General features: G+C 49.7%; 1 protein-coding gene across 1 annotated transcript; it reads right to left on the bottom strand.

The window, feature by feature from the left end:
- Positions 1-16425: 16425 nt before the first annotated feature.
- Positions 16426-19599, bottom strand: LOC138372423 (uncharacterized). The gene is made up of 5 exons (XM_069337911.1): positions 19448-19599; positions 17175-17510; positions 16905-17079; positions 16719-16824; positions 16426-16632 (listed from the first exon to the last, which is right to left on the bottom strand). Exons 2-5 carry the CDS (start codon positions 17508-17510, stop codon positions 16479-16481), a joined length of 771 nt encoding a protein of 256 aa, XP_069194012.1. The 5' UTR covers positions 19448-19599; the 3' UTR covers positions 16426-16478.
- Positions 19600-21831: the final 2232 nt, after the last annotated feature.

Raw genomic sequence — 21831 nt, 5'->3', positions numbered from 1 at the left:
GGTCCCTCAGGTGATGGTCACGCTGGTATTTGGTCTCTCTGGTGATAGTCACGCTGATGATGGTCACGCTGGTATTTGGTCTTTCTGGTGATGGTCACGCTGGTGTTTGGTCTCTCTGGTGATGGTCACGCTGATGATGGTCACGCTGGTGATGGTCAAGGTGGTGATGGTCACGCTGGTATTTGGTCTCAATGGTGATGGTCAGGCTGGTGATGGTCACTCTGGTGAAGGTCACGCTGGTGATGGTCACGCTGGTGATGGTTACGCTGGGGATTGTCAGTCTGCTGATGGTCACGCTGGGGATTTTCACTCTGGTGAGGGTCATGCTGGTGTTTGGTCTCACTGGTGATGGTCAAGCTGGTGATGGTCACGCTGGTATTTGGTCTCTCTGGTGATGGTCACGCTGGTGGTGGTCACGCTGGTATTTGGTCTCTCTAGTGATGGTCACGCTGGTGATGGTCACGCTGGTATTTGGTCTCTCTGGTGAAGGCCACGCTGGTGATGGTCACACTGGTGATGGTCACTCTCGTGATGGGCACTCTGGTGATGGTCACTCTGGTGATGGTCACTCTGGTGAGGGTCAATCTGGTGATGGTCACGCTGGTGATGGTCACGCTGGTGATATTCACTCTGGTGATGGTCACTCTGGTGATGGTCTCTCTGGTGATGGTCGCTCTGATGATAGTCACGCTAGTGATGATCACTCTGGTGATATTCACGCAAGTGATGGTCACGCTGGTGATGGTCACCCTGGTGATGGTCACTCTGGTGATGGTCACGCTGGTGATGGTCACGCTGGTGATGGTCACGCTGGTATTTGGTCTCTCTGGTGAAGGCCACGCTGGTGATGGTCACTCTGGTGATGGTCACTCTGGTGATGGTCAATCTGGTGATGGTCACGCTGGTGATGGTCACGCTGGTGATATTCACTCTGGTGATGGTCACTCTGGTGATGGTCACGCTGGTGATGGTCTCTCTGGTGATGGTCGCTCTGATGATAGTCACGCTAGTGATGATCACTCTGGTGATATTCACGTAAGTGATGGTCACGCTAGTGATGGTTACTCTGGTGATGGTCACTCCGGTGATGGTCACGCTGGTGATATTCACTCTGGTGATGGTCACCCTGGTGATGGTCACTCTGGTGATTGTCACGCTGGTGTTTGGTCTCTCTGGTGATGGTCACGCTGATGATGGTCACTCTGGTGATGGTCAAGCTGGTGATTATCACGCTGGTATTTGGTCACGCTGGTGATGGTCACGCTGGTGATGGTCACGCTGGTATTTGGTCTCTCCGGTGATGGTCACGCTGGTGATGGTCATTCTGGTGATGGTCACGCTGGTGATGGTCATTCTGGTGATGGTCACGCTGTTGATGGTCACGCTGGTGATGGTCACTCTGGTGAAGGTCGCGCTGGTGATGGTCACGCTGGTGATGTTCACGCTGGGGATTTTCACTCTGGTGAGGGTCATGCTGGTGTTTGATCTCACTGGTGATGGTCACGCTTGTGATGATCACGCTGGTATTTGGTCTCTCTGGTGATGGCCACGCTGGTGATGGTCACACTGGTGATGGTCACTCTCGTGACGGGCACTCAGGTGATGGTCTCCCTGGTGATGGTCACTCTGGTGATGGTCACGCTGGTGATGGTCACGCTGGTGATGGTCACGCTTGTGATATTCACTCTGGTGATGGTCACTCTGGTGATGGTCACTCTGGTGATGGTCACGCTTGTGATATTCACTCTGGTGATGGTCACTCTGGTGATGGTCTCGGTGGTGATGGTCACTCTGGTGATGGTCACTCTGGTGATGGTCACGCTCGTGTTTGGTCAATCTATTGATGGTCACTCTGGTGATGATCACTCTGGTGATATTCACGCAGGTGATGGTCACGCTGGTGATGGTCACCCTGGTGATGGTCACGCTGGTGATGGTCATGATGGTAATGGCCACGCAGGTGATGGTCACTCTGGTGATGGTCATGATGGTGACGGACACGCAGGTGATATTCCCTCTAGTGATAGTCACGCTAGTGATGGTCATTCTCATGATGGTCACTCTGGTGATGGACCTCTGCTGATGGTCACACTGGTGTTTGGTCTCTCAGGTGATGGTCACGCTGGTGATGGTCACGCTGGTGATGGTCACTCTGGTGATGGTCATGCTGGTGATGGTCACTCTGGTGATGGTCACGTTGGTGATGTTAACGCTAGGTGATGGTCACGCTAGTGATGGTCACGCTGTTGATGGTCACGCTGGTGATGGTCACTCTGGTGATGGTCATGCTGGAGATGGTCACTCTGGTGATGGTCACGTTGGTGATGTTAACGCTAGGTGATGGTCACGCTAGTGATGGTCACGCTGTTGATGGTCACGCTGGTGGGGGTCACGCTGGTGCTGATCACTCTGGTGATGGACACTTTTGTGATGGTCACTCTGGTGATGGTAACGTTGGTGATGTTCACGCTAGGTGATGACCACGCTGGTGATGGTCACTCTGGTGATGGTCACGCTGGTGATTGTCACGCTGGTGATGGTCACGCTGGTGCTGGTCGTTTAGGTGATGGTCACTCTGATGATGGTCACACTGGTGATGGTCACGCTGGTGATGGTCACTCTGGTGATGGTCACGCTTGTGTTTGGTCACACTGGTGATCGTCACTCTGGTCATGGTCATGCTGGTGATGGTCACACTGGTGATGGTCACCTTGGTTATGGTCACGCTTCTGATTGGTCACTCTGGTAATGGTCACTCTAGTGATGGTCACGCTTGTGATGGTAACTCTGGTAATGGTCACGTTGGTGATGGTCACCTTGGTGATGGTCATGATAGTGATGGTCACGCTGGTGATGGTCACTATGGTCATGGTCACACTGGTGATGGTCACGCTGGTGATGGTCACTCTGCATTCGCTCGATTCCTTCCCGTTCTGATGCCTATCAAGCCTTGTTTGGTCCCGCCTCATGGGCCAAATACTTCGATCTCCTCCCTCTTGATTCTGCGCCTCCTGACGATTTCTCCCTTCATAGGCATCTTGTTGATTCCGTAGATGACTCTCACCGTCATCCCCAACTGTCTCGGTACACGTGTCGTTGCTGCTCCTTCTCTGGATGCGGCTCCTGCTGGCTGCTATATCCTGCCTTGGCGAGACCCCTGTTCGTGTCTCCAAGAACGCTCGGTTGAATGCCAGTGTTGGCACTATCCTCCTTCCGCCCCATGTTGCAACCTTTCTTCGGAATCTGCAGGACTGCTAAAATGATATTCAGCATATCCTTGACGCCGAGGGCCATTCTGTCCTCCAGGTAGACATGTTTACTCGTCCCCCTCGTGGTCGTCGCCGTCAGTCCCTTCGGGTTGTGAAGATTACTTTTGATGGTAGGACCGTTCCACCCTCTGTCATTCTTCATGGTGCCAGGTGCTCTGTCCAGGAGTACGTTCCTTCTCCTAAGCTCTGTAACAAGTGCTGGAGGTTTGGGCATGGTGCCCTCAGCTGCTCTGGGACTGTCTCTGTCCTTTGTGTGGGAGCGAAGGTCACTCTAAGTTGGAGTGCACTTCTCCTCAGGCTCGCTGCCTCAACTGTGGTGAGGTCCATCCTACCTTCTCCCGTGCCTGCATCCATTACAAGCTTGAGGCAGCCGTCTTCAACTTGAAGCACCGGAAGCATTTATCTTTTCCTGAGGCGAGGCGCCAGGTTCGCCGGCTCCCGCCTTATGCTAACGTCTCTTATGCTCACGTGTTGCACTCTTCCTCTCCTCGTCCTTCCCACCTTCCTCAGACTCTCAACTGTTTCCGGGCTTTGGACCCTGATGCGCCCACTGCCCCCTCCTTTGTTCCTTTGAGTTCTGTACCGAAGGGTCCCCCTCCTGGTCCTCTGTCTGGGGTTCCCCTTCTTTCTACCCAGTCTGTCATGTCTCCTGTGTCTTCCTCCTCGTCTCCCTCCGATCCTCTTTCCCATCCTTCTCCTCCATCTACCGATTCTCCCCGCCGGCTGTCAGTGCGGGCTGATGTCCATCGCCGTCGTGTGTGCTCTCGTTCAGCTTCTGATGACGCTGGAATCCGTTGCCCAGTACATATTTGCTGGGACACCTGTCTTTCAGTCAGAAGCGTACGCCTGGTTCCTCTCCTTCCTCCTCGCCTGCGGGTAAGAAGGCTTCGCTTTCTTCCTCGGCGCCTACTTCTGACTCTATTGCTTCCTCCCCTCCCATTTCAGTGGCTGCGCCCCCGTTCCTGCTATGGAGGTTTCTTTGGCCCCCGCTTCCCTCTCTGTTGCTGCCTTTGCTGAGGTGCGCTCCCCTTTTTCTACTCCCTCTTCCTGCTGCTGTCCTTGACTGCTCCTCACGGTTGCCTCCTCCTCCTCCGGACCCAGCCCGTCTGCCTCTGATCTGTTCTCCCGCTTGTCCTTTCTCTTCTCGTTGATGTCTATTCAATGGAACGTTCGGAGTTATTACGCCAATTTCCTTGAACTCCAACTTCCGATTTTGCGGTCTTCGCCCCTTTGTGTCTGTCTCCAGGAGCCGATGCTTGGTACTCGTCTTGGTTGCTTTCGTGGCCATTCCTTTCTCTCCCCCCTCCCGCAGCTGTTGCTGAGGCTCCTAACTCTTCTCCTCTTGATTCGCTCTGATGTTCCTTTTGTCCCCTTAATTTTTCCTTCGCCTCTCCATTGTTCTGCTGCTCGTATCTTTGCCGGAGCCTGTGCATCTGCTGGGTGATTTCAATTGTCGTCATTCCCTTTGGCCCGAGGTCGCCTTCAAGAGCCGTTTATCCTCTCTTCTTCCCTGTCTTTTCTGAATTCTGGTGAGCCCACGCATTTGGACTCACGTACTCGCACCATTTCCTGTCTCGATCTTTCTCTTTGCTCGTCTTCCCTTTACTTGCGGTCCTTGCAACATCCTTCTTGTCGCCTCTCTCGTGCTTTAAATTTTACCCATCCTGCGGTTCCTGTTCCTCTTCACCACCTCCCTCTTTCCATCCGGTTATCTCACTTACAGGATTCTCTTTCCTTTCTTATTTCTAACATTTCTCCTTGTGTTGTTCCTTCTTTGCCCCTGTGGAGAGAGCCCCTTCCGCAATTTTGTACATCCTAGACCCGCATCACTAAAGCTTTTACCCCTCGTACAGTTCTAAAACGCCTTTTCCTTGAGCACTCTTCTTCTCGCTCCCACTCCGTTTCTGTCTTCGCCGATGGGTCTAAGTCTGCGGACTGTATTGGCTACTCTGTGGTTTTTCCTGATCACAGTTATATGTGTCGCTTACCTCCGGAGACAAGCATCTTCACAGCAGAGCTTTATGCTATTCTCTATGCTCTTCGTCTCCTGCTCTCTCGTTGCCAATCTTCCTTTGTAGTTGACTCGTAGTGCCCTCATGGCTCTCGGGTTCTTTAATCCAGTTCATCCAGTGGTTGTCGAGATCCAGCATTGGCTGTTTCTTGTTCACAGTAAATTTATGTTTGTTAAGTTTTGTTGGGCTCCCAGCCATATTGGTGTCTCTAAATGAGCGTGCGGATGCTGCCGTCAGGAAAGCTATCTGCTCTTGTCCCATCTCTCATAAAGGTATTCATTATTCCGACTTACCTAGTTATCCTTTCCTCCATACTTAGCCGTTGGCAGGCTTATTGGTTGTCTGTTACTGGTAACAAACTACGTTCTCATAAAAGTTGTTTGTCCTCGTGGCGTCCTCCTACCACCGTAACCGGCGATGGGAAACGGCTCTGGCGAGGTTGTGTATTTGCCATACTTGCTTAACTCATGATCACTTGGAGCGCCGTCCTGCTCCTTATTGTCCTAATTGCATTGTCCCTCTTATGATCGTGCATGTCCTTCTTGAATGTCCCGACTTCCAGGACGAGCGTATGTCTTGCTTTCCGACCACCCCTCGCGGTCACCTGGCTCTCAATAGAATTCTTGGTGACTCGGATACTTTTGATATCGTTCGCCTTATGCATTTTTGTCCTCGTATTGGCATCCTTGGTGATATTTAGCGCCCTCTGATTATTCAGCACATTAATGGTGCGACAGCCTTCCCGGTTTGGCACCTTTTTGATAATTACTTACTTACATATCACCGAGGTTGTACAAGTTGCACTCAAGGCCATCAATCAGAATCACTTAGGATTATATTTAGCGACAGTGACCACAAGGAATGACTGGTTAGCAAGACACTAATGTTCTGAAAAATTGAGAGTTTCAACAAGTATATGCACGACCATGGTGGAACAATGCAGTTTGGACTAAGGAACAAGGGCGTGTTCAATTAAGTGCTTGCGATTTAAGCAAATATAGCCAATGGGTTACCTAGCCAGACTCTTTTTCCCACTGCCGGTTACGGTGGTAGGAGGAAGGCCACTGGGACACACTACTCTTAAGAGTACGCACATTGTTACCAATAACAGAAGACCAATAACTTCCAGCAACCAAAGATGAAGACACGAATAACTAACAGTCAGAATAAGGAATTCCTTTACAGGAGATGGGACAAGTGCAGATAGCTTGCTTAGAGGCAGCATCTAGCATGCTCATAGACACACCAACATGGCTGGGAACCCAGCAAAACTCAACTTAAACTTACTGGAGATAAGAAACAGCCGATGTTGATTCTGTGACCACCGGGTGGACTGGATTAGAGGACCCTAAAGCCATGAGGGCACTACGAGAGTCAACTATCACCACAAAGGAGGATTGTCACCGGGAAAGCAGGAGACGAAGAGCATAGAGAATAGCACAAAGTTCTGCTGTGAAGATCCTAGCCGCCGGAGGAAGGCGACACACACAAGTGTGGTCAGGAAAAAACAGTAGCCCACACTGTCCGCAGACTTAGACCCATCAGTGAAGATGGGAACGGAGTGGGAGTGAGAAGAAAAGTGCTCAAGGAAAAGGCGTTTCAAAACTGTAGGAGGGGAACAAGCTTTTGTGATGCAGGGTTAGAGAAGTACAAAATTTGGGAAGGGGGACTCTCCACAGGGGCAAGGATGGAACAATACGAGAAAAAACATTGGTAAAATGAACCAAAGGAAAATTTTTCAAGTGAAACAAACGGCCAGAAAGAAGGTGGTGAAGAAGAACAGGAACTACAGGAGGGGTAAAGAGACAGGTGTCCCAGCAACCACGTACTGGGCAACGGATTCTAGCGACTCAACAGAAGCGGAATGAGAGCACACATGACGGCCGTTTGGAGAGCGATGGACATCAGCCCGCACCGACAGGCGGCGGGGAGAGTCAAGAGACAGAGGGAAAGGAGGAACTGAGGGAGACTAGGAAGAAGACACAGGAGACACGACAGACAAGGTAGAAAGAAGGGGAACCCCAGACAGATGACCAGGTGGAGGATCCTTCAGGAGAGAACCCAAAGGAACAGGGGGGGCAGTGGGCGTATCAGGGTCCAAGGCCCGGAAACTGTTGCGAGTCTGAGGAAGGCGGGAAGGACGAGTAAGTAAGTAATTATTAAAAGAAGGCACCAAACCGGGAAGGCTATGTAGCACCATCAAGTACGCAAGATAATCAGAGGGCGCTAAATATCACCAAGGATGCCAATACGAGAACAAAAATGCATAAGGCGAACGATATCAAAAGTATCCGAATCACCAAGAATTCTATCGAGGGACAGGTGACCGCGAGGGGCGGTCGGAAAGCAAGACACACGCTCGTCCTGGAAGTCAGGACATTCAAGAAGGACATGCACGACCGTAAGAGGGACAATGCAACTAGGACAATAAGGAGCAGGGCGGCGCTCCATCAAGTGACCATGGGTTAAGCGAGTATGGCCAATACGCAACCTCGCCAGAGCTGTTTCCCACCGCCGGTTACGGTGGAAGGAGGACTGCCACGAGGAAACAACATTTAAGAGTACGTAGCTTATTACCAGTAACAGACAACCAAGAAGCCTGCCAACGGGTAAGGACTGAGGAATGGATAACCGGGTAAAAGTCGGAATACGGAATGCCCTTACGAGAGATGGGACAAGAGCAGACAGCTTCCTTGGCGGCAGCATCCGCACGCTCATTTAAAGACACACCAATATGGCTGGGAACCCAACAAAACTCAACCGACTTAAATTTACTGTGAACGAGAAACAGCCAATGCTGGATCTCGACAACCACTGGATGAACCGGATTAAAGGACCCGAGAGCCATGAGGGCACTACGAGAGTCAACAAGAACTACAAAGGAAGACTGACAACGAGAAAGCAGGAGACGAAGAGTATAGAGAATAGCATAAAGTTCCGCTGTAAAGATGCTAGTCTCCGGAGGCAAGCGACACATATAAGTACGATCAGGAAAAACAACAGAGTAGCCAACACCGTCCGCTGACTTAGACCCATCGGTGAAGACAGAAACGGAGCGGGAGTGAGAAGAAAAGTGCTCGAGGAAAAGGCGTTTTAGAACCGTAGGAGGGGTAAAAGCTTTAGTGATACGGGTCAAGGATGTACAAAACCGCGGAAGAGGGACCCTCCACGGGGGCAAAGAAGGAACAACACGAGGAGAAACATCAGAAATACGAACGGAAAGAGAATCCTGTAAGTGAGATAACCGGACGGAAAGAGGGAGGTGGTGAAGAGGAACAGGAACCGCAGGATGGGTAAAATTTAAAGCACGACAGAGGCGAGAGGAAGGATGTTGCAAGGACCGCGCAAGATAGCGAAGACAGTAGCGATCACGGCGGTCCTGGAGAGACAGGAAGCCAGTGTCAACATACAAGCTAAGGACGGGAGTCGAACGAAAGGCACCAGAACTGAGGCGCAACCCAGTATGGTGCAAAGCATCAAGACGGCGAAGAGTAGAAGGAGAAGCAGACGAGTAAGCAGGGCAACCATAATCGAGCTTAGACAGGACGAGACAGGAATGTAAAGCAAGGAGAGTGCGCCTATCTGCCCCCCAAGAAGTATGGGACAAGACCCGAAGGAGGGTAAGGGCCTTAGAGCACTCAACACGGAGGTAAGAGATATGGGGAGACCAAGAGAAACGAGTTAAGGAATAACCCCAAAAGCTTCGCGGAATCTTTGAATTCAAGGGGATGACCATAAAGTGACAAAGAGGGACGAAGAACAACCGCGTTTACGTTTCCGCGTAAAAGTCATGGCAGAAGTCTTAGAAGTAGAGAACTTGAAGCCATGAGCAGTGGCCCAAGACGACACGGCATCAATTGCAAGTTGAAGCCGGCGTTGAAGGAGAGGCGAATCATCACCCTGACAACAAAGGGTAAGATCATCGACATAGAGAGCGGAGAAGACACCAGAAGGAAGAGAGGAAAGAAGACCATTGAGGGCAACCACAAAGAGAGTAGTGCTCAGAACACTACCCTGGGGCACACCTTCGTATTGCTGAAAAGAGGGAGAGAGAGCGGTACCAAGGCGCACCCGAAAGGAACGACGAGAGAGGAAGCCGCGGAGAAAGAGAGGGAGATGACCACGAAGGCCAAAAGAATGAAGTTGAGACAGGATATGATAACGCCAAGTGGTGTCGTAAGCCTTTTCCAGGTCAAAAACGACGGCAACAACGGAGGTCTTCGCAGCAAAAGCAGTACGAATATAGACCTCCAAGTTCACCAGGACATCTGTCGTGCTGCGGCACTTGCGGAAACCAAATTGAGAAGGGGAGAGGAGGTGATGGTGTTCCAGGAACCACATCAGACGAACGTTAACCATACGTTCAAAGAGTTTGCAGACACAACTTGTGAGAGCAATAGGGCGAAAGTCCTTCGGGGAAGTACCCAGAGACCCCGGTTTGCGAACAGGGAGGACAACGGCATCGAGCCAGTCCTCAGGGACTGACGACTACTCCCAGATCCGATTATACAGACTCAGTAAATACTGAGACGTGCTCGGAGGGAGATGGCGAAGCATCTCATAATGAATACCATTGGAGCCCGCCGCCGTAGAACCGCAGAGGGCCAGGGCAGAACGAAGTTCAGAGAGAGAGAAGGGATCATTATAGGGAAGCTGAAGATGAGTGCAGAAATCTAAAGGACGAGACTCAAGGACAGGTTTACGAAGAAGGAAAGATTGGGGAAGATGAAGACCAGAGTTAACAGAAGAAAAGTGGGAACCCAGTTCGGAAGCGACCTGCAACGGGTCCGCCACAAGAGTATCATGGAGGTGAAGGACCGGTGAAACATCAGGAACGAACTTACCCGCTATCTTGCGGATACGCTTCCAGATCTGGGCCAGAGGGGTTTCGGACGTAATTGTCGAGACATAAGATGCCCAACATTCACGTTTAGCCGTACGGATGGCCCTACGGGCCACCGCACTCGCTTTCCGAAAGAAAAGAAAAGAATCGGTCGTCTGCCTACGGCGGTGCCTCTTCCAGGCTGCACGCTTACAGCCCGAGCACAGTCCGCATTCCACCAGAGAACGCACTTCCGTGGACCCCGAGAGGAAGAGCGAGGAATAGAGCGGAGGGCAGCGTTGAAGACAGTGTCATGAAAAAGGAGGAGAGTGCGAGAGAGAGGCAGAAGGGAGAGGTCAGAGAGAGCAGCACTGAGGGTAAATAGGGTCCAGTCTGCCTTAGCAAACTGCCACCTAGGGAAAGAGAGGGAAGGGCGAAAAGAGAAAAAGGAAACAAGGATGGGGAAATGATCACTTCCATGGAGGTCACCAAGAACCTGCCACGTGAAATCTAAGTAAAGAGAAGAGCAGAGAGAAAGATCAAGACAAGAAAGGGTGCGAGTCCGAGAGTCCAAATGAGTGGGCTCACCAGAATTCAGAAGAGACAGGGAAGAAGATAGGAGAAACGGCTCAAGGAGGCGACCCCGGGTATTCGTCAGAACGTCACCCCAAAGAGAATGACGACAATTGAAGTCACCCAGCAGGAGCACAGGCTCCGGCAAGGAGTCTAGGTGGTGTTTCAAATCAGGAAGAGAGAGCGGGACACACGGGGGGGGTGATAAATGGAACAAACTGTGTACCATTTCCCCATAAAGATACGAGCAACAGAACAATGGAGAGGCGAAGGAAAAAGTAAAGGAACAAAGGGAACATCTGCACGAATCAAGAGAGCAGAAGAATTAGAAGCCCCAGCAATGGCTGGGGGGGGGGGGAGAGAAAGGAATAGCCACGAAAACGACCAAGACGAGCACCAAGCATTGGCTCCTGGAGACAGACACAAAGGGGCGAAAACCGCGAAATCAGAAGTTGGAGTTCGAGGAAATTGGCGTAATAACCTCGAACGTTCCATTGAAGAATGGACAACGACGAGAAGAGAAAGGACAAAAACAGAGAACAAGGAAGAAACAAAGGCGAAAGAGCAACAGAGCACGTTAAAGAATATCAGGGTCGGGATCAGGGTCAGCAAAGTCAGGGTTAGGGGGAATGGGTAAACTGAGCAAAGACGGAGGGAAGGAAACGGGAGAACAGATCAGAGGTGGGCGGGCGGGGTCCAGAGGAGGAGGAGGAAGAGGAGGAGACAACGGAGAGGAGCAGTCAAGGACAGCAGCAGGAAGAGGGGGAGTAGAAAGAGGGGAGCGCACCCCAGCAAGAGCAGCAACCGAAAGGGAAGCAGGGGCCAAAGAAACCTCCATAGCAGGAACAGGGGGCGCAATCACTGAAACGGGAGGGGAAGGAGTAACAGAGCCAGAAGTAGGAGCCGAGGAAGAAAGCGAAGCCTTCTTACCCGCCGGGGAAGAGGAAGGAGAGGAGCCAGGCTTACGCTTCTGACTTAAAGAGACCGGTGTCCCAGCAACTACGTACCGGGCAACGGATTCCAGTGTCTCAACAGGAGAAGCCGAACGAGAGCACACACGACGGCCGTTAGGAGAGCGATGGACATCCGCCCGCACCGACAGGCGGTGGGGAGAGCCGATAGATGGAGGAAGAGGATGGAAAGGAGGATCGGAGGGGGACGAGGAAGAAGACACAGGAGACATGACAGACCGGGTTGAAAGAAGGGGAACCCCAGACAGAGGACCAGGAGGGGGACCCCTCGGGAAAGAACTCAAAGGAACAGAGGAGGGGGCAGTGAGCGTATTAGGGTCCGAGGCCCGGAAACGGTTGAGAGTCTGAGGAAGGGGGGAAGGACGAGGAGAGGAAGAGCGCAACACGCGAGCATAAGAGATGTTAGTATAAGGCGGGAGCCGGCGAACCTGGCGCCTCGCCTCAGGAAAAAAGATAAACGCTCCCGGTGCTTCAGGTTAAGGACGGCCGCCTCAAGCTTGTAATGGACACAGGCACGGGAGAAGGTAGGATGGGCCTCACCGCAGTTGAGGCAGCGAGCTTGGGGAGAAGTGCACTCCGACTTAGAGTGACCTTCACTCCCACACAAAGGACAGAGAGAGACAGTCCCAGAGCAGCGGAGGGCACCATGCCCAAACCTCCAGCACTTATTACAAAGTCGAGGAGAAGGAATATACTCCTGGACAGAGCACCTAGCACCAGCAAGAATGACAGAGGATGGAAGGGTCCTACCATCAAAGGTATCTTCACAACGCAAAGGGGTTGACGGCGACGACCACGAGGGGGACGAGTAAACGAGTCAACCTGGAGGACAGAATGGCCTTGGGCATCAAGGATATGCCGAATATCATCGTGGCAATCCTGCAGATTCCGAACACCGGTTGCAACATGGGGTGGGAGGAGAATAGTGCCAACACTGTAATTCATCTGAACGTTCTTGGAGACCCGAACAGGGATCTCGCCAAGGCAAGATAAGGCAGCCAAGCGGGAAGCCGCATCCTGAGAAGGAGCAGCAACGACACGTGTACCGAGACGAGTGGTGTTGAAAGTAACACGCATCCACGGAATCTACAAGATGCCGATGGAGGGAGAAATCGTCAGGAGGCGCAGAATCAAGAGGGAGGAGATCAAAGTATTTGGCCCATGAAGCAGGACCAAACAAGGCCTGATACGCATCAGCACGGGAAGGAATCTAGCGAGTGCGGTTGGGGCGCGAACGGCGTTGAGAACCCCTAGAGAGAGGGGTCAAAAGGTGCAGTAGTCACAACGAAAGACTTACCCACACCAGGGGACGAAGTGGTCACCACCGGGGGCTGGAGGCTCGACCCAACCCCAGAGGAGGGAGGGGAGCTGGGGGAAGAAGTCAGGACGGTCAAAGGAGGAGCAAGGTCGGGGCCCAACGCAGCGGGAGCTACAGAGCCTGGTCTTCCAATACAGGCCGACTCGGGGGCTTGGTCGCCCACCCCACGAGCCTGAGAGGGTACAACGGAAACATTCAACGACAGAGACGAAAAGTGACAAATTCATCAACGAATGTGGCCCCCATACCCACCATGGAGCCACAATTAGAGGCAGGACACCCAACAGGAAGCTATCGCCGATCATGCCGGGGCCCCCTAGGGGTGCGTCGTGAGTATACGCCCCACAAACGCCACCTTAAGAACTGTCAGTCCGTCGAGATCGGGTTCAGCGACGAAAGGGGGATTGACAATAAAAGGTTCCCCTCGCTCGAGACGATGGGTACTACAGTTCTACGGGTGCAAGAGTATGCCTCCTCAAGCACCCGGGCGTCAAAATAGAAGAAGTCCAAAGAAATAATCCAAAACAAGCAAAAGGTCGGCAGGAAACAAGCAGATAGGAGAAGAGGGGGAGAAAAACGAAACAAGGAAAAGGAAAAGCGATCCGGCACAATTGGAGAAGACAGCAGCAGGAGTGCAAGGCCAGAAAAGGACAGAACTGCCCAACGGAGCATCACACTCCGGCAGCCGTCCACCAAGCCCCCTCACGACGCCAACGGGCCGGAAGGGGAGGGGGGGAAGGACGAGGAGAGAGAGCGCAACATGCGAGCGTAAGAGATTAGCATAAGGCAGGAGCCGGCGAACCTAGCGTCTCGCCTCAGGAAAAGATAAACGCTCCCGGTGCTTCAAGTTTAGGGCGGCTGCCTCAAGCTTGTAATGAACACAGACGGGAGAAGGTTGGATGGGCCTCACCGCAGTTGAGGCAACGAGCCTGGGGAGAAGTGCACTCCGACCTAGAGTGACCTTTGCCACCACACAAAGGGCAATGACAGTCCCGGAGCAGCGGAGGGCACCATGCCCTAACACTCCAGCACTTATTACAGAGCCGAGGAGAAGGAATGTACTCCTGGACAGAGCACCTGGCACCATCAAGAATGACAGAGGGTGGAAGGGTCCTACCATCAAAGGAAATCTTCACAACCCGGAGGGGTTGACGGCGACTACCACGAGGGGAACGAGTGTACGTGTCCACCTGTAGAATAGAATTTCCCTGGGCAGCAAGGATATGTCGAATATCGTCGTGGCAGTCGCGCAGGTCCCGAACACCGGTCGCAACATGAGGCGGGAGCAGAATAGTGCCAACACTAGCATTCAACTGAGCGTTCCTCGAGACCCGAACAGGGGTCTCGCCAAGGCAGGATAAGGCAGCCAATCGGGAAGCAGCATCCTGAGAAGGAGCAGCAACGACACGTGTACCGAAACAAGTGGGGTTGAAGGTAATGGAGGCATCCACGGAATCAACGAGATGTTGGAGGGAGAAATCGTCAGGAGGCGCAAAATCAAGAGGGAGGAGATCAAAATATTTGGCCCACGAAGTGGGACCAAACAAGGCTTGATAGGTAGCAGAACTGGAAGGAATCGAGCGAAGGCGGCCGTGAGAACCCCCAGAGAGGGGGGTTAAAAGGCGCAGTAGTTACAACTAGAGAAGGAGCCGCGCCAGGGGATGAGGTAGTCACCACTGGGGGCTTGACCCAACCATAGAGGAGGGATGGGAGCCAGGGGAAGGAGTCAGAGAGGCCAAAGGAGGAGCAAGGTCGGGGCCCAATGCAGCAGAGGCTACAGAGCCCGGTCTTCCAACACGGACTGACTGTCTTTGTCGCCCACCCCACGAGCCTGAGAATGTAAATCAGAAACGACCGAAACAGGGGTCATCATCATTACGTAAAGAAATATTCATTCACGAATGTGCCCCCACACCCACCATGGAGCCTCAATTAGAGGCAGGACACCCAAAAAGAAGCTATCTCCGATCTTGCCGGGGCCTCCTAGGGGTGCGTCGTGAGTATACGCCCCACAAACGCCACCTTAAGAAACCGACAGTCCGAGATCGGGTTCAGTAACGAAAGGGAGATTGACAATAAAAGGTTCCCCTCGCTCTCTACGTCGGGTACTACAGTTCTATGGGTGCAAGAGTATGCCTCCTCAAGCACCCGGGCGTCAAAAATAGAAGAAGTCCAAGGGAAGAACCAGAACAAGCAAAAGGTCGGCAGGAAACGGCAAGCAGATAGGAGAAGATGGGGGGAGAAAAACGAAACGGAAGGAAAAGGTGCCCAGCAGAATTGGAGAGGACGGCAGCAGGAGCACAAGGCTCTTAAAGGACAGGACTGTCCCAAGGAGCATCACACTCCGGCAGCCGCCAACGCCCCCACACGGCAACAACGAGCTGAGCAGCGAGGGGGGGGGGGGGGGGGGGGGGTTCAAGTGAACAAAATTGCTGAGAATTAAGCCAAGCAATATAGGAGTATAGGAGAATCCTATACAAGAAGTATAGGATTAGAAATTCCAGAGCCGTATGATCAGCCACCAAGAGGCAAAAAATATTGAGACAAAAATGCAGCTATTTCAATATAAGATGTTAGCCTCCATGGTATTTACATTTGGTCTGTAAAGGCAATAGAGTAGCTATTATCAGATTTAAACCCCATCTGTGAATTATGCAACATAAGTGTGTTAAGATAAATCTTAAGGTAAGGTAATGGTTCTCTACAAAATTTGTACCTTACGACTGCAGAGGTGAACACCCAGCATTGGTTTTTCGCCCTATATAAGGGCCAAAGTACCTCGTGTCGGGCTTCTTAAAGTTCAGTAGCAGTTCAGATATCGTGTATGGCGACATGTCTGGTAACACTTCGTATACACCTCTACTGTATAACCCTGGATGGCACTCCCGACCGTCTTGGCGGGAGAGTATAAAATGGCACAGTGAGAAAAAGGTCACTGATGGCATGACAGTCCCAAACGGTTCTGATAAGGGTTGTTACTGGGAGTGAGAGGGAAGTTTAAGCCCATAGTTTACCCAATCACATACAGTGTGACCAAGACTACTGCTACCCCTCCTGCCTGTCAAGGAAGGAGGCGATTGGCTCTTCTTATATTGCCCGATAGGGGTTGAAGTTAAATGAATGCGTTTGGGGAAGACTGCCACCGCTCTAAACAGCCTAGTGAGAACAGGTTGCCTTACAGTCTGTTCAGCGCTATCTCCCGACCTCTAGCTGGTAGGGGTCGGCAGCCTATCAGAACTTACGCTATCTAACCAGACTGACGAAAAACTGTTAAGGTGTCCATATTGACACATTATCCCCTTTGCCGCCGCCGCCGCTCCTCACTTTTGTATACCACATTTGTAAGATGGGCGGTGTTTGCAAACTTCAGAGAAATAACAGATAATGCGTTTATAGCATTTATATTACTACACAATATAATCTTATTCTCTTTAGAATTAGTTTGTATCAATCGATAGAGTTAAGTTTAAACTTTATTATAATATTACAATAATGAGAACTGATGGAGAACAACTATTGAACATAGAAGCGTGGAGCCTCACAGATGACGCGCCTCAGGTGGAAACAGGAGGAGTCGTGCCAAGTGACACCATCGTTATACAGGTTGTTTAACACCGCCAGACAGTCCTCGTTTCCTTCATCGTTGTCTGGCTGTGGCAGTCCTCGCCTGGGGAAGACAAGTGGTTCTCAAGGCCATGATCATTACCAGTCAACACCATTAGTTTTGTTTACGGTCAACAAACCAGTTCTCACCTGCCGGTGCTAGACCAGTTAGAGTAGGGAGAGGAAGTGCCAGATAACCACGACCAAGACCTCGAGTTACGTTTGTTGCCGCTCGTCCAGATGTCGCTGATGTAGTCTGAAATTATACCATTTTCATTACGTCCAAGTTAGTCACTCAAGGCCTAGTTAAACACCCAGACCAGCTTTTCAACTTACGTGTAATCATATAGTTGGAAATTAACTCTTGCTTCCTGTTACTTTCAATACTGACGGCCTGGAAACCGTTGCCAAGCCCAGAGCAGTAATAGGTTGCTTGCTCCCAGGTGTAGAGTCGACCAGAGTCGTGACACCATGAGAAATGGTATGCTCTGCCGTCCACTACCTCGTCAACCTGACAAGTAACAACACAAATTATGTGAAGGCTCATTTTAATTACCAATTAACCTTAAATACGTCCATGTGAAAGTTAAATAAAACTCCTCTTACCAGGGGTTTAGCAGCATGGTTGCATAAAGATGAAGTTGGACGGAAGGTAAAGGGAGTCAATAGTGGAGATACTTGTTGAGGAATAAAGACCTGAGGCTGGCTTGGCAGTTGTGGCTGAACAAACACAGGTTGTTGGGCTGGTAGTTGTGGGAAGGGTTGCTGGGGTTGAGGAGGTTGGGTGGGGCCACCTTCAAGTACCAAGAGGTTTCCACTTGAGGTAACGAATGGCCTGTCAGTGGCTCCCAAGATGGCGGGAGCAGCGTTGTTATTAACGAAGTATTGGGCCCAGGATGGCATCACTGCCGCCGCCATCACCAGTATTATTATGGCAGCCATCTGTAATGAGTATTTATTAAATCTATAAATAAAAATGGAAATGAATGATTGTTCAAAACCACTATCTCCGAAATTTCTTCACCAATGGCTTTGAAATTCTCACAAAACTATATATTTGCATCCGAACAGGTTTTTATACACAAATCAAATCCTACCGTAAAAAGTTTTCAAAGAGACTTTCAAGAGGGAAATCTTCAAAACCTCTTTACCAATTACTTTTAAATTTTGACAGTTGCATTTGAATAGGAGTGAGTTTATATATCAACTATATAGATAGTCTATCTATGACTGGTAAAAACTTATTTAAACAGCACCATCTGTCTCACAAATGCTCCACAAGTTCAACTAATTATGTTACAATTACATTTCAATGTTTGCAATTGCATTGACGAATTGAATTTTTAGCCACAACGTGTGGCCGGGAATAGTTATTAATACAAACGTAAGCCATTTCAATTTAGGGTGTGAAGTGGAAGTTTAGTAGGACCGAGTTTAGCATTTAAAACTATCATTAAGTAAAAAAAAAAAAAAAAAAAAAAAAAAAAAAAAAAAAAAAAAAAAAATAGTTAAATAATTTTGCAAGACGAGCAATGTATATGCTACCGTTAAGTTTAATAGGTATATTTTAGACAAGATGTTAATTGTGAAGTTTCACAAATAATGTATTGCTTGACAATACCTATCCAAAGTTTAAAGTAATAACCTTTTATCGAAGGCTCACGTAAACGGTGAGTCAGCTATTGCATCAAGAAGTTTTCATTGACAGGTTCAGCACTATTACCAGTACAATAATCAACGTTCCACACCTGGTCTCCGGTATGTGAAATTACAAGAGCACGTTTAAGGCAGAGTATACCTCACTGGAGGCGAGTTGTGATCCCACCGGAACGACCACCGGAAAATTATTGTATGAAAAGTGAATGGAAGGCAAGGTGTTGACAGATTAGTTCTGTTCTTTATGCACAATTTATTAAACTTTGAGCGTTTCGTCAAGTACTAAGCAAGGATTCACAAGTGTTTTTTTTTTAATAGAAAGTTAAGGATGCAAGGGAGAGATTTGTTTACGTAATATTTATAGTAGCATCAATAAAATTTTTGTAGACTGGTATCTAGTGAAGATAAGGGTAGTTATCTTTTATGAGAGGCATGAAGAATGTTTAATTTTTTAGCCAAGGCATTCCTATAGTTTAAATTTAAAGTAATTTAGATACAAGGTTTAACCGAAATCAGTAGAAACAGGAATGGTATACCTGAAGGTGCTACATTAAATTACAAATGTAATGTTAATTTTTTCCTTGCAATACCCGTTACTCAAACTAGTCTGCAACTTACGACGCCTCTCCGAACTAAGAAGAGAGGTTTTAACTGCTCTAGTGAAGACTAGTTTGGAACGTAATGACCGAGCAAAGTTATTAATAAAACTTTGTTATGGATAGTTAAGAGTTTCATTTGCAAGTAACTATTATAGTAGCTTCCAAGTGAAAAGCATGAATTTCATTAAGTGAACAGTATCCAAACTACTTCATCCTCTCCACAAGTAATCTCAGAGCAAAGAAAGTTTAGCGCTATTTCGGAACCAAATTATAACTTAAAATTTTAGAAAAACTTAAACACTAAATATTAATTTCATTTTATTAAGTTAGCAGTTTGGCAGGATATGAATTTAAAGGTTATTATCCACGTAGTTGCCTACATCCATAAGATGCCATGGATTTGTTTAGTAATGTTATACTAATTAAGTTCATAATCTAGTCAATTGACAAAGATTTGACTTTGTCAGGACGTCACCTGTGTGGATGTGATGATAATCTAGAAAACAATTCTTACAAAGATTATGAAACATTTAACTATACAACGTCTACCATAGAACTTAATTATTACCTAAAAATTATTACCTAAAAATTATTACCAATAATACTTAACAAAATAACACAAACCTTCTCTATAATAGGGCGTCTTACTGTGGAGGTGAGGAGGTAACTGACATACCTCGGCGCCAACTCCCACTCTTATACTCACCACACTGCTTCTCATTGGTTAATAAAGTCTGCAGCAACAGTTACTTCCTGGCTTGTAATTGGCTACTCCTCAACAGGGGTCCAAGATGCTAGTTACTCATGACGCTACGACCATAACATGCAAGTGGCCAGATGCCGCCGCCAGAAGTGGCCATTGACAATATCAACAATGCAGGCAAGGGCCACTTAACCCCATAACTAACCAAACATTACTTGACCTCCTTCACTGTTATTTTTATTTTGTTTATTTATTGTATAAAAATTTATTATTTATAGTCATTTACCTTATTGTTATTTACAACATAGAGATGGAGAAGAGAGGGATGAGAGGAAGACTTGCGCTCCCAAGACAGACACTCACAGTATATTTAGCACTAATGTAAAAACTTTTACTTGTACTAAAATGCTTATAAAAGGTTCCCATACCAAAGAAAAATAATAAGTTTACAGTTGTAAAGTTCCTCTAGTAGTGTGAACTATATTGAAGATGAATTGTCAGTTCATATATTATTATAATATAAGAGGGGAAGGACTCCTTCATCCATCATCTTTACTGATCCCCCAGATATGTCACCCCCCCCCCCCCCCCCCCCCCCATGTTTTTTTCTTTTTATTTTGTAAACACAAATACTACATAATAGAAAAGCATGAACATCATCATTCACATTTATAAGGCAAGAAACACATGAACAAAACTCAAGAGCAGTAAAACAAACACACAAACAAAAGTCGTACAATACACATAAAATGGAAACCTAAACATAGGTAACATTTAAACACAGAGCAAAGAGAAGCACCTGAGCACTGTAACCCAACATAACCAGGCAAGAAACACGGACAAAATTAATCGTATCTCACAGCACATCAAAACAGGTAAATAAAGCAACACAAATCAAAAACCACACACACAGTTAATCATCATTATATTTATCCGGAAATAGACGACGAGGGTACTTCTTCCTGAAGGCATCCCACCGAGTCAACACCTCCGCCGGCAAGGAAACGAAACGACGCGATCCCCGCGGTCGATACATGAAGTACTTCGGCCCCCTCCACGGAGGCGGAAGTCACGGGAAGAGGCCACACAGAGCTCAGCTGCACCGGCGGTGGAACCACGAGAGGCTGGAGCACAGAAGCTGGCCCTACAGAGGGCAGCAGCACAACGGGCACAGTCGCAGGGGACAAAATCACAGAGGGCGATGACACAGACGCTGACACCACAAGGGGGTGGAGTAACAAAGGGCGGCTGAGAAGTGGGCAGCAGCGCAGCAGTTGGCAGCACTGAGGACAGACGCACGGAGGGCACAGACAAGGACGCTAGAGGCATGGGGGTCGCAAGAACAGAATCTTTCTTAAGAACCATCACCAAGTCCCCTCCCTCTACCGCAACCGCGGCCGGCGCCACAACCGCCCAACCCGGGGGAACCAGCAACCAGGGATGCAGAGGCAGCTGGAGAAGACACAGGATCAGGGGACAATCCCACCACAGGACCCATCACCACTGCAGCGCAGCCCACAGAAGCCGCAGGCACCCCAACATCATTGCCCACATCACCATCCAAAGAAAACGAACTCCCAGAGTCACAAAAATTCCTGACGTCGGCCCAGGTCTCACCACAAGGCGGAGACAGACTCGAAGCTCGCCGAAATCGCTTGGATACAGGCCGTCGGACTATCACCCCCGCTAAGAGGTACCGCAGTAGAACCTCTGGTCGGCCGCACAACTCCACGAAGTGCACGATCACTCTACAACACAGCCTCAACAACCCGGGGAACAGGACCACACACCGCGGGAGACATCACTGCATGCACGTCAACATGGGCCGAAGACACATCTTCCGGAGACAGTGCACGGCCGGGCCGCATCCTCGATGACTGGGGGCACTAGACCACACACCACAGGAGACACAACTGGAGACTTGACTGGAGATGGGGGCAGGCGGGCATGGCTGAGGCAGGGGAGCCGGGGATGCACTAACTACCACCCCGACACTCACACCCCCAGCTACATGTAGGCTGGCATTTGAGAATGGCAACGGGGCACCAGACGACCGGGAAGCATCATTCATCACAGCAGCACCTGGTGACAGGTCCGGGACTGCCAACGGGGCAAAGTCCTCCTCCCTAAAAAAGTTCAGAGGGCCAACCCGGCTTGCCCCACACCCCCAGCCTGGTGGCCCGATAGCCCGCACTGGAAACAAGTCCGGGGCTCACCTACATAGAATATGTGTACCATGAAGCCCAGAAGCAGGAGAGACGAAAGGATGGAGTCCTTCAATTGCATCGCCACTGTGTGTGTCCCA

The sequence above is a fragment of the Procambarus clarkii genome, chromosome 38 (assembly GCF_040958095.1).
Source record: "Procambarus clarkii isolate CNS0578487 chromosome 38, FALCON_Pclarkii_2.0, whole genome shotgun sequence".
Lineage (NCBI taxonomy): Eukaryota > Metazoa > Arthropoda > Malacostraca > Decapoda > Cambaridae > Procambarus > Procambarus clarkii.
This window is presented reverse-complemented; position numbering and strand designations above follow the sequence as displayed.

Excerpts from the sequence above, each read along its gene's own strand:
- LOC138372423 (XM_069337911.1), bottom strand. The coding sequence starts at position 17,510 with ATGGCTGCCATAATAATACTGGTGATGGCGGCGGCAGTGATGCCATCC. Across the intron at positions 17,080-17,174 it reads ACCATGCTGCTAAACCCCTG|GTTGACGAGGTAGTGGACGG; the intron begins GTAAGAGGAGTT and ends GTTACTTGTCAG. Across the intron at positions 16,633-16,718 it reads AACTGGTCTAGCACCGGCAG|GCGAGGACTGCCACAGCCAG; the intron begins GTGAGAACTGGT and ends TGTCTTCCCCAG.